At 41.6% G+C, this 13,258-nt stretch overlaps 1 protein-coding gene across 3 annotated transcripts in view; it reads right to left on the bottom strand.

Annotated features, from left to right (window-relative positions):
- The window catches only part of myo3b (myosin IIIB), a 115,982-nt gene that overhangs the window by 2,040 nt on the left and 100,684 nt on the right, over positions 1–13,258 (bottom strand). For all 3 annotated transcript variants that reach the window (XM_036566144.1, XM_036566151.1, XM_036566159.1), the window contains 3 exons: positions 8,567–8,667; positions 8,031–8,077; positions 7,118–7,329 (listed from right to left, as the gene is read on the bottom strand). In XM_036566144.1, coding sequence (XP_036422037.1) covers positions 7,164–7,329; positions 8,031–8,077; positions 8,567–8,667 — 314 coding nt within the window. In that variant the 3' untranslated portion in view covers positions 7,118–7,163. The remainder of the gene's footprint in view (positions 1–7,117; positions 7,330–8,030; positions 8,078–8,566; positions 8,668–13,258) is intronic.

Here is a 13,258-nt window from a genome sequence, read left to right as displayed (position 1 = left end):
ATTCATAAACAGTCATTTTTTGGAGTTTTTCAAAAGGGTACTCCTCTTTGAGTCAAAGCTTCATTTCACTAATCATATTAATTTTAGTGAATATATATAAATGTACACACACACACACACACACACACATGTATATGTATATATATACACATATATATGACTAACCCCACCATCTGTTACAATTAACCCCCCTATAGGATAAACTGTTGAAGTTCAGTGTTGTACAAACTGCTTGTACAAACCTTTAATTTTGATCAAATACATTTAAAACTATAATGGAAAAGTTGACCCAAACCCAAAAACTCTTACGATAGAGAAGCAGATTAAGTTTTGATAAGCTTTATGATCCACCCACTCTTGAAGACTATGAGCACAGAGAGAAGGTGCAGTGTGGAGCCGGATACAGCAGTCATGCAGGAGAGAGAGTTTGGAGGTGAATCTGGAGAGCTGGGTGTGTAGCTGGAGGAGTTTCTCTCGGCTGCTGCTCCTGACTGTGAGGGACAGATTTGTCGCTTTGCCTCCCTGAATCTAAACGGGGCCTGAGCTGTCCTTGCTGCGTGCACCCACCCCGCATTTACTCAATGGCAGCTGCTCGCTCCATCTGGGAGGGCTTCAGCAAGGCCAAACAAAACAGGTTACACCTTCGGCCATGCCAAGTCCTGTAGCCTCCTTCAGTCCGTACAAACAACAGGGGCTAATCGCAATTTCACGCTCTGATTTTCTCCAGAGCTCCCTCCAACCCCCGCAGGCACAGAAACGTTAAATAAGCTCATTTTCAGAGGAGACGGAGTGCATGCTCACCCATATGGTCATATGGCTTGGTACAGTAAAGCGCTGCTCTACTTCAACCTCGGACCAACAAGGCACCGAGAGCCTCTATTGCGTTTATACTCTCAGACACATCTCAGACATGACTGGCACAGACGGCATCTAGTTCAGCAAATCTCAAGCCGTGTTGCAGCATCAACTCCGTAATCACTTAGCTATTCCTTAAGAGAAGTGGAGTAGCGTTTGGGGCATAGCCCACACAAACTCTTCAGGGGTCTTACTTTTTATCCCTTTTTGTATTCGCTCAGTGGTCATGCAAATGTGGGTAATTCAGTGGCACATAGAAAGCCCTCAACAAATTGCAGGTGTTAGGAAGCCGAAACAAAGGCCACTACAACCCCTAATGGCATCTCCCATCATTAGCAACTCTTTGATGTGCATACTCCACACTCTCTTTTATCTCCTTCCCCTTCTCTCTCTCTTTCTTTCTCTCTTCATTAATGCAGTCTATAGGGAGGGTACTTTGACACAGAGCCCCCCCTGCACATCTGACATCTGTTTGGCTGTTACGCCTGTCCCTCACTCAGGCATCAATCACAACACGAGGTTAAGAGCATCACAGCCTTAATCTGCCGATATCCTAAACTACCTGTTCGTTCAGCGCTAAAGAGAGACAGCAGGGACGCACCGCTAAGACGACTCGCGCGCAGCTTGTGCTTTAATTCAAAGCTTTTTCGTACCTCCGTGATTATACTGCATGGTGTTTGCACGGAGCTTTGTAGAGAACGTTTAACAGCAACTCCACACATGTATGTATGTGTGCGTGTGTATGTGTGTGCGTGCGCGTATCAATAGCAGGTTACCTGCTTTACATCTCAGCAGGTCTGAAAGAGAAGCTTTAGAAACACTGCTATTCAAACTCTCTCTTTGAACTCTGGAGGATATAGAGGCAGGACAATGCAAGTCTATTTGTGTTCATCCTTTGAAGTCTGCCCTCACTATTAATATGAGACAGAGTATCCTGTCTGACAATAAATACTTTTCTACCTTCCACTGAAGGATTATGCCTCTGAAATATCTGAAAGGTGGCGCGCTGCTTTTGGTGCAACAGAGAAAAAGGGAAGAAACACAGTTTAGAACAAACAGCTAAAATGGAAGGAATAACTTCAGTGGTGCACAACATGAACCACATTAAAAGAGTCTGTCTGCAGCTCCAGATGCGCACAGCTCTTTAATGAGAAGAAAACAAAGGGCAATCATGCTTTTATGGAGAGGTATTAAAGAAAGCAGGTGCAAGACCTACGCAGTTTACTTCACTCAGGCCTTTACAGCAAAATCCAGGGCTGCGAAGTTCTACAATTACTACTTGCTAGTTGAACATGAGGCAATTTTGTCTGACACTGTAAAGGTACGATGGTGCATGAAGTGATCTTATGGTCTACAATATATCATATAAAGTAGTGTCATGCTCAACTAATTTGCAAGTCTGTGATTGCTTTTCTAGGGTAGTGGTTACCCAGGACCCATGGCAACAAGAGGAGGAAATTAGTGAAAGAAAAACTCCACCAAGGCACTGCACTTCAGTGGTTTTCACTGAGACAAAAAAAAACTTGAGAGCTTTTTCCAAATTGATTTCCATGCCAAAGCAGGGCCAAAATAATCTGGGGAGCAAGATCTCCGTTAACGGATTCCATGTAGTTTAAAGAGACACTCGCGGCTGTTGGAGTGACCTATTTCAGACCGAGTGCTTCTGAGGGATGGGATGTTCTCAGACAGGGAATAATGCACAAGGAATATTCTAATTACCTCTCGATCCAGAGAGACCAGAGCAACACTGGACACAGTGGGCAGCAATTATAATTGGGGCTTCAGAAATACATGTGAGCACATGCACACACACACAGAGGGTACTACACACGCTGTTTTACTAGAAGCATTATAGTGTTGTGCAATTATTTCAGTGTCAAGGTTTTGATCTTGAATCCTGTCATTTTGTTTAAATAAAGATATTCGTTAGGAACTGAGATGAAAAAAGGAGAAACTACTTAGCCCAATTATTGTGGAAGGTGTTACACAAATGGCTGTTGGTCACTCTTTAACAAACATATGTTTCACTCTCAGAAGCAAATTAACATAACAATAAGGTCAAGTTTACTGCACCATTAACATAAGGCGACATAACATCTGAACAAATGTTACATTTATAGCACTACTAAACTTTTATAGCACAAATGAGACTTCACTCTCAAACTGTATAGCTGGCAAACCTTTCTATGAAGGGAGAATAGCACAAGAGAGAGAGAGAGAGAGCAAAGAGAGCGAGAGTATAAGCGCACTCTCAGTCCCATCACCCTTCCTATAAAGATCAAAATCTTTGCCTGGGCCCTGGGGTGTCAACAAAAGGAGATGAAGTAAATGATATGCAAATTGAAAAAACAGCGCCACAAATCTACATGCCAACACAGCTTTGCCCTACACATCTGAACAGGAAAAAAACACATGTTTCTGCTGATTTTTCACAGAACACTTTCTTTCTTCTTCTCTTTCCACTACCACCACAGCAGCGTTTCATCAGGGGAGGTGTCTGCATACAGCTGATGATGAACACGGTGAAGGAGGAAGTTTTTGGATTTTTTGACATGTGCCGCGATCATAACAGCCTTATCTCTGCTTAGGAGCTGTCTGTGTGTCTCTCTCTTGCAGAGGGGGATCAAGCGAGAGGAAGCTGGTTATCTGACTCCTCAAGGAGGCCGTGATTTAACGATTTTATCGTTATTAGTTTTTGATAAGCTACATTTAATGAAAGAAGGATATCAGAAATCTAAATTACAGAATAGACATTGTAAGGCGTCCTGAACTTTTTGAGTGGATGGGAGGCTTTGAAATGGAGATATGGGCCGACTCGATAAGGGCACGCACATACAGTCCCAGAGGGGAGCATGGGAGGTCCTCTCACTGTGAAGCTCCTGCTCTCTGCTCTACATTCACTGCCTCTCTCTGCTATGGTCATTAAGGCTGTCCCATATGGCCCAATAGAAACAACCTTACTATTAAAGTGACCGCAAAAAATGTCTTTACAGTTTTGTGTATAGGTCTGTGTGTTTCTACTAGTGTGCAGGGAAGAAGTATAGCATAGTTAACGTATTAAAACTGTGCATATACTACATGTAAAGTCCTGTTCAAATTACAGGTTTTGTTGATTTTCTAAGTTAACACGTCCTCTACAGGGAACAACCTTTAACAGGGCATTCTTCTGCAAATTTTGGCGCACAATTTCTACTTATTTGCTAAGTTTAACAGCACATAACATCCACTGTACATCTGTTACATTTCTAATATGTGTATTGTGTTAAGGCAGCCTTAAAAAGTGTCAGAATCCTGAAACAGCAATGGTGTATCTCAATGTGAGTGTATGAATTAAATAATGACTCTAAACTAATATTTGGACTTTATTATGATGATTTATCTTACTTTGCTAACTAAGGTAACATATTAGTGTTTCAGTCAGTCTACCGTTCATTGTCTGTCTGTGTATTGGCATGAGAAAAGAATGAGCAAACAAAGCTGGACTCTGAGTCATGTTAAAGCCAATTCCTCTGAACTCTGATGACTCTGGAACAAAAACATCCCTGATGTTCTTCATGAGTCTGGAATCCCCCTGCACCACAGGACACATACTAAATCTCCTATCAAATGTGCATTGTCATTAACTTCTCTGTTTATTTCTTCAACATCTGTACCATTTGTCATGTATATCAAAGCAAAATGTGTTTTTTGCCCTAAAAACTCAAAAATCTGCACAGAGAGAGAGAAAGAGAGAGAGAGAGAGAGAGAGAGAAAACAACAGTCAGAGTTTAATTTGTTCTGTTCCAGGCTCTAGTGTTTTTGTCTCCACTGTAGAAGAGTAAAAGTGTTCCTACATGAAGCAGCTGATAGGGCTGTGGGGCTGACTAAGCACTCTAATTGAAAAATAAATGGCATGTTTTTTTGGTTCAACCACTTTAATTCTGTCTGAACAAATACTGCTAAACAAAAACAGCACAGTGCTAGTAAGAAAAGATTTTTATCTCTTGGGGAAAAATGCTGAATGATAAAACATTTATCTGATATCCATGATGACTATGAAACACTCTGGCACTGATACTTGCATTATATGTATATATGTGTGTGTGTACATATATATCAGCCACAACATTAAGACCACCTATTTGTTTCTACACTTGTTCATTTTATCAGCTCTATTCACCATACCTTGTAGTTATACAGTTACAGACTGTAGCCCATCTGTTTCTCTGCCTACTTTGTTAGCCCCCTTTCACCCTGTTCTTCATTGGTCAGGAACCCCACAGGACCACCACGGAGCAGGTATTATTTGGGTGGTGGATCATTCTCAGCACTGCAGTGACACTGACGTGGTGGTAGTGTGTTAGTGTGTGTTGTGCTGGTACGAATGGATCAGACACAGCAGTGCTGCTGGAGTTTTCAAACTCACTGTAGTGTTAGTTGGTGGTAGTGTGTTAGTGTGTGTTGTGCTGGTACGAATGGATCAGACACAGCAGTGCTGCTGGAGTTTTCAAACTCACTGTCCACTACATTAGACACACCTACCTTGTTGGTCCACCTTGTAGATGCAAGTCTAGTCCTTCATCAGTCACAGGACACTGCCCACAGGACACTGTTGGCTGGATATTTTTGGTTGTTGGACTATTCTCAGTCCAGCAGTGACACTGATTTGTTTAAAAACTCCAACCGCAAACCCCTGCTGTGTCGAATCCACTCGTACCAGTGCAACACGCACTAACATGTCGTCACCATGTCGGTGTCACTGCAGTGCTGAGAATGATCCGCTACTAAAATAATACCTGCTCCGTGGTGGTCCTATGGGGGTCCTGACCATTGAAGTACAGGGTAAAAGGGGGCTAACAAAGTAGGCAGAGAAACAGATGGACTACAGTCTGTAATTGGAGAACTACAAAGTGCATCTATATGGTAAAAGGAGCTGATAAAATGGACAATGTATAGAAATAAGGAGGTGGTTCATATACATATATAACAGCCTTCGGACAGGTCAAGAAGGCTAATAGGCACTGATGTATTTGGCTGACATAGGATTAAAGGAGCAATATGTAAGATAACGCAACTTGCTGATTTCATACTCCACAGTACCTCCTCCTTCTGTTTATTTACCAGTCTAGAAGAAACGTTGCAAGTTCAACATCAAACTTCATCCGTTTACCCTCCAAGAGCTGCCTCCAGTGGTGGAAAGCAGTGCCAATATTAACTCTTGTTTTGGTTTTGCTTCTATTTACGTTGCATCTTTTCTTTGTGGCTTTTTGCCGTGAGCAGACAAGCTACTTCTTCATCCACAAATGTTGGACTGATGGCAGACTTCATGCTACAGTGACTCACTTTAGCCTCTTGAGATACAAAGTGGCATTACGAGACAGGACAGGCCGGGGCTAGCTGATAAGCATTCTAACTTCAGTAGATATCTCTGCAACACAATAAAATCTGTTATTTCTTCACGTTCTGTTGATAATTTTAGTTAAGTTTGGAATGTTCTAAACTAAAAATCTTACAAAAAGAGTTTCAGACGTTTATCTAATTCTAAAATTATGGGCCAGTGTCCGAGTAAAGGATTGAGCCTAACCATGGACTAAACATTCCTTTTATGAAAAATCTTCATTCAAAATGCTGAATAGTCCAAGATCAGGTTTAATCCCTGTCTGGGAAACCAGCCCTAAGAGTTTTTGATGCTTATCTCACTCTAACATAAAGAGTTTTTGGTTCTTTATCTAATTCTAATGTTAAGAATTTTCTGTTGTTTATTCACCTGTAACCTAAAATTTTGGTTGTTTATCCAATTCTAACAAAAAGGGTTGGTTTCCTGGTCTTGGACTAGACTGCAGTACCATGGGTGAATCACCACTGGAAATTCTTTTTCGCATAGGATTAAGTTTAATCCAGATCTGTAAAACTGGCCTTAAGAGTTTTCTGTTGGTAATCTAATTCTAATATTAAGATTTTCCTGTTTGCTGGTTACTATAATCTTACTTAATCTTACTATAATCTTTCTAATTACTATAGGTAAGATTCATTTCAATAATTCAAAAAATGTAAATAAACAAACTTTTAATTAAAAAAACATTCATTAGCTAATTAAATATTTTAAATTACTCAATAATTTAATGCGATTAGTAAATTCATCACGTCAACTGACCAAGTTGCAACTGCCTTGCATAAACTGAAAAGGAAATGACCAGTGATCTAATAGTAGTGCATGTACAGAACAGCAGAAGAAAGAGTGATGTGTGTGTGTGTGTGTGTGAGAGTTGTGTGAACCCCTCACCTGCTGTGAGCTCGGCTGAGGCTCAGACTGACTGTGCGCTATGCTCTCAGCTTTGACTGACCAGCGCTCCTCTGGACAGCGGTGGAGCCGGAGCAGGACCAGGGCGAGAGGGAGGAGGAGGTGGAGAGGATGAGAAATCTTCCTCAGGGATGGACTCCACAGCGGAAAGCAATTTGTAATACTCATCCTCTCCATCCAGGAGTTTGATCTGCCTGAGATTAGAAATGACAGAAAAAGAAAGACAGAAAAGAAAGAAAAAAGAAAAAAAAGAGGGAAAAAAGAGGGTAATGGAAGAGATGAAGGGAAAGGATGAAAAGGAGAAAAATAAGGTTTAGTTGAGAAAAGCATAGTAAGATGTTACAGGAGAGAAGGGGGGTAAAGAGAAACAAAACAGGGAAGAAAAGGGTTAGACGGCTCTCTCACAGGAACGTTACTCTTTATTTTCCTCTAGGGAGAAAGAGCGAGTAAATGTTAATCCTTTAAATGGAAGCACTGATAGCCAGCACGGATGAGAGAGAAGGGGGAAAAGAGAGAGAGAAAGAGAGAGAGAGAGAGAGAGAGAGAGAGAGAGAGAGAGAGAGAGAGAGAGAGAGAGAGAGAGAGAGAGAGGCCTTAATACTCATCCAGTTAAACCAACCTGGCACACTGAAACAGGCTTTAGTTCAGAGATAGAGAGAGGAAGAGAGAGAAGGGTCACATACTGTATCTCACAATTAGAATTTGCAGTCATGTACAATTTTTCTTCCCTCCCAAGAATAATAGAAAAGCGAGAGCTATTCAAAAGCCTCTTATTTTGAGCTCTGAATTTACATTAGCAGAAAACAAAATCCGTCTCTGGATCCCTCACTTCCACAAAGGGCCTGTTCTGTTTAGATACGGGGGTGAGGAGAAAGTAGGAAAGGCAGCTATTTACCCAAGTTTTCTGGGCTTCCTCTTGCTCCCCTGGTAATCTAGAGTTCTCTGTAGAGAGAGCACACACACAAATGTGCACCCGCACACACACACACACACACACACACACACACACACACACACACAAGCATGGAGTCAGAGAGTCAGAAAAGACGAGCAAACGAACGAATGCGAGAGAGAATCATTAATTTTTAATTCAAAGTGATTTTGTGTTGAATGCGAGCAGATGCTGATAATATCAGAAGTCACAGCATAATTTTTTTTGATCAAAGAGGGCTGGGGTGAGCCTGATGAAGCATGCATCTTGCTCGGCTTTGATAAACCACATCAATTATTCACCGTGAAGGCAGACATCCTCACATGAAAGCAACAGATAAAGAGCAGAAGCCCATGCTGGAGACAACAGACGAGGAGCGTGGGGGTGGTGGTGGTGGGGGGAGGCCGGGGCGGCTCGGGGGTCTGGCACAGGTACCTTTAATTGTATTATCATCTGGAAACAAAGTCGGACAAAGGGCTTTATTCAGGCTTTGAACTCACGTTGAGCTGGTTGTAGTAAAGACTGTCCTCCGGGCTGTTCAGGAGCTTGGGCTGCTGGCCTCGACGCCGAGGGGCGCGCTGCAGCACCTTCACTGCTGGACCTGAAGGAGAAACACACACACACACACAGAGATCAGCGACACACTGCCGAGAGTGACACGTCTCCCACTGCGCTCCCCCTCAGAAATCGCATTAAAACAGCATTGCAACAACAGCAGACAAACACAACATAAATGCACCACATACAGACGTGTTCACACATACACACATCCCAGCACACAACCAAGCCACTCTTATGAAGCCCATTGTTACAGAACAAGCCAGTCAAACCACTCACTTCACACACTGGCTGTCTAAAAGTACTTGTCAAACACTGTTTTTATAATGATCGTTGTAATACACATTTAAAAAAAAATTATGCAAACAGAAAACTAACAACTATAAATGTTTTTCATCAGGTCTTCATGTAGCCTTGATGGTCGCCTCACACCATTTTGTCACACTTTATACAATCTAAAGCAAGGGTCTGAAGCTCAAATTACCTACAGACCACTAGTCAGGCCATCTTCTCCAAGGAAGGACAGCTGAATGATTGCAGGAAAAAAATAATTTAACAGCTTGGTCAACTTTTCTTTTAGGTTTCAAAAAAGGCATTTTGTCAAGGACAGGCTAGAATTTGCTGTCAAAAAGCTAGAACATATAAATATCCAGACCTTTTGCAGATGTACTACAAATAGTTTAGTGTGTTTAGTAGAACTTTACGATTTTTACAGTGACTCATGGCCCAATTACAGGCATGTTGTTAGGCCTAAATTTAGTGAAGTGGAAAAAAATAAATGCATAATGCTGCTGTACTGCAACCATTAAAAATTATGTAATTACATAAACATAAAATCTAATTTTTTAAACTTCAACTGATAAAAGTGAAATATATCATAACAGTGGTTACATGAAGCTGTCTCATGTGGCTCCTGGGCTAGTAGTTTGAGATCCCTTATCTAAAGGCACTGCTACCCACATATCATTTGCCATTAAGCACAGGTTATTAATTTTTTTTTTCCTGAGGAGATTAGACATAAGATAAGGAAGAGGGAAAGTCAAAGGGAAAAAACATGAGTTTTCAAAACTAGATTTCAAAAAATGACCTAAAAGATATAAAGAAAATGAAACTCAACAACCGTGCAAAACCAGGTAGACCACCAAAACTCTCACCATCAGATAAACAGTACTTAAAGCTTTCATCTTTGAGACACCCAGTCTTGCTTCTGGTCTGAAAAGAATCTACACATGTTTCGCTTAATCCATCCACTGTGAGAAGACAACTCAAGACTATGAGTTTGAAAGGATGTGTAGCTGTCAAGAAACATCAGTGAATCTGTTTGTTCTTACTCGTCTTGTGAAAGGCAGAAAATGCAACCAACTTCTAAGATCGAACTTTGGAGGTGTGAAAAAATATCCCTGTAGATTATTTTAAAAAACTTAAAAGAATCTCCTGAAAAGAACTGCAATAACAGCAAATGGCAGACACATACATTACCGAAAAATGTACAATTTTATGAAGTTGTTGAGGCTGTGTAATTTTCTGCTAAATACACGTTGTCTGTTTTTTCTGATGCTGTAAGTATGTCAGGGTAACACATTTTGACTGTTAGTGTATATTGAAACCAGAGGAACTGAAACATAATAAAATACGCAAAGCACAACTCACAATCCCACAATACCAAACATAACAATATCACAACACACCTTCAAACACTGTCCAAAAAAGCTATGTAAAACCTAGGAGTATTTTGGTCATCGTATATCAACAGTATTCAGAAAATACACTCTGTGGCAATTAAAGCCAAACTGAATGCTGAACACACAGGGCCAACCTTGACTATCAAAGGCACTGAAACACCCCATACAGTGTAATATTAACAGCTTTTTTCTATCCACAGTCCTGTTTAAACAATATTCACTGTGCACATTCACCAAGACCTATTCAAACATGCAGCATGCACTTATTACAACATGTCTATGATTCTATGATCTGACAGTTGAGAATTCTGTGGGTTTACAATTATTGCAGATCAAATAACTTGTCAGCGAAGCTGCGAAACTCGCTCCCCATCTCATGTTCACTTTTAACATTTCTGATCCACAAAAGCAGCCAGCTAAAAATCCGGGACACCTTTACAAGGCAGCATGTATATTTAATGCCTGTTCCTGTTTCATCTCAGAGCCTACGCTTCAGCACAGACAGGCCTCTTCTGCTCATCATCTTTCCGGATCCTTCCGCCAAAGCACTGTTCAGTAACTCACAGTTACAGCGGAACTCGACGGAGTGCTAACTTTGAACAGGCATCGTCACATCTCAATCCTGCTTATACTTCAAAGGTAGGAGGTTTCTCTCTCACTCTCTCTCTCTCTGACTTTTTTCAGTGTAATTTCTCCCTGCATGGATTTCACTCACTCACGTTCTAGAGAAGTGGGAAGAGAGTTATGTGTCCATATTCATACAGTTATAATGGCTGGCCTGCATGTAATCAGGGCAGCAATTTGAACCAGAGCATAATTAAGCAAATGTTCTAGAACTCTTTCAGTGAAGTTTTCTGAAAGTTGAAAGCCTACAGTGGCTGTGAATATGGGAGGAAACACTAAACTTGCCCTAAATACAAAGAGGGTAACAATACACAAATTTCATGATTTCATCATTACGGTTTTTGCACCATGACACAATATGGTTTCCATGGTGAAGTACTGCAGCACCTGGTGAAACAATAATTCTAGGTCTTTTGGGTCTTCACAGAAGGCCTAATGCTTTCTGGGAGCTAGAGAACACAGCTGTAATTTCAGTTCATTTTTATCAGTATCATGCAATACTTTATAAGTATTATGAGAGAATGGGAGAGAAAATGGCAGACTCCAGGTCTTCTTCTGCACCTACGCTAAACTGATGTCAGTAGTGGGATATGACCACACATCTGCAATTTTAGTTAATTTTTTTAACATCATTACCATGCTTGATATATTTACACTTCATAAGTATTATGAGAGAACGGGAGAAAAAATGGCAGACTCCGGGTCTTCTTCCACATCTACGCTACACTGATGTAAGTAGTGGGATACGGCCACCAAGCTGGAAGAAGTTGAGCAGCATATCAAAGAACTCAGTGGCAGACAGTAAAAAAAGATACAGCCTGGAGGAAGGGGGTACCAAGGGCTACATCCACCCCCTCCCGGACAGGTCTAGCCAAATGAGAGCGAGATGGCTGGCTGGGGAAGACAGCAAAGGAAAAAGCATGGGCGAGGCAGTGGAGCCCAATTAGAGCTCAGTGAGAGGGATACAATGTGCGTCCGCTTACCAGGTTTCAAGGAGAGTGCATCTGGGAGCCATACTCCTCACAACTGCAAGTGGTCATCCAACATCATGGCTGTGATGCAGCTTTGTCTGGCACTGGAGGTGAAAGCATGACAAGATCTGTCCCGAAAAAACATGACCACCTAGTAGCATTGACCATGGCCCTCCAGCAATGTTTCAGACAGGTGCTGGCAGCATGGTCAATCAGGCGGCAGCTTTGGGACAGGCAGAGGCTAAAGGGAGAGTGGATAAGTGTGCTGGCGGTAGAGCTGAGCACACCTGGTATAACCAGAACTCAAAAAGCCTACACAGGAAGAGTTGGCATCGGAACACTTGAGCAGCATTCTTGCCGGCACCGTCAACGCAGTGGATAACAGAGGAAGTGGAAGGCGGCTGGGAGGAGTGCCGCTGCTGCTACCATTGCCATTAGTAGCACTTCAGCGCGGGCAAGGTGCTGAAGCAGTTGCAGCAGAGGTTCTATTGGTCAGGCTGCCGCATGGATATGGAGCTGATGTGCATCTCAACTAAGGCAGAGGAAAAAAGAGACAGCACTGGGCCAGGAGGCCCCGTCACACCAAAGGCACGACCCCGAGACAGGACTAGTTACAATGTTCACTGTCCTTGTGCTATGTTTGGCTGTTGGTGACCTCCCCCACCATTTTCCTCCCGTAGTTCTCTTCTCTGCTGTTTCAATAAAGAGCATTTTCCTTTGAGAAAGTGGCAGACCCTGGGTTTGCTTCTGCACAGATGCTACAGTATTGTAATAACACTTATATTTCATTGTTAAGTTTTGGTTGGAAGCAAAAAGGTTAAAATCTTGAAACTGTGAATGGAAAATTCTCCAATGAGAATTTTTATCTCTGTGGTCTCTAGGTAGATACTTTCAAGCTAGCTCTCCCATTGGTTATGCCTTCAGGAGGTGGACAGAAGGCCTTATGCTTTAGATTAATCACCAGCATAATTAACAGTGGAGTCAATCAATCACATTTTGATTTTCAATGTGTAAGACACATTTTGTGAGAAAAATGTCACTCTCCGGGGCTCTTTACTGAAGAGTCACTGTAAAACTGCAACAAGCAAGGTAAAAAACATACATGCTAATGTCTGTTTCAAGCTTCAAGTTGAACATGGCATGTTTTTTATGAGACTTGCATGCACATATTTAACCTAGAAGAGCTTAGAACTAATATACTACTATATATCCCTTTGTTTAGACGCTAGCAGAAATGAAAACTGTCATGAAATTACTCCATTGTGTTCTTGTATTTTGACATTTATAATCTGAACTGAAGGCCTAGCTCTAATAGTCATGGTTTGCCACTAGTGAAAAGCATTCAAATTTTTGTCAA

The sequence above is a fragment of the Colossoma macropomum genome, unplaced genomic scaffold (genome assembly GCF_904425465.1).
Source record: "Colossoma macropomum unplaced genomic scaffold, Colossoma_macropomum, whole genome shotgun sequence".
Lineage (NCBI taxonomy): Eukaryota > Metazoa > Chordata > Actinopteri > Characiformes > Serrasalmidae > Colossoma > Colossoma macropomum.
Note: the sequence above shows the minus strand (reverse complement) of the source record. Positions and strands in the feature narration are given on the sequence as shown.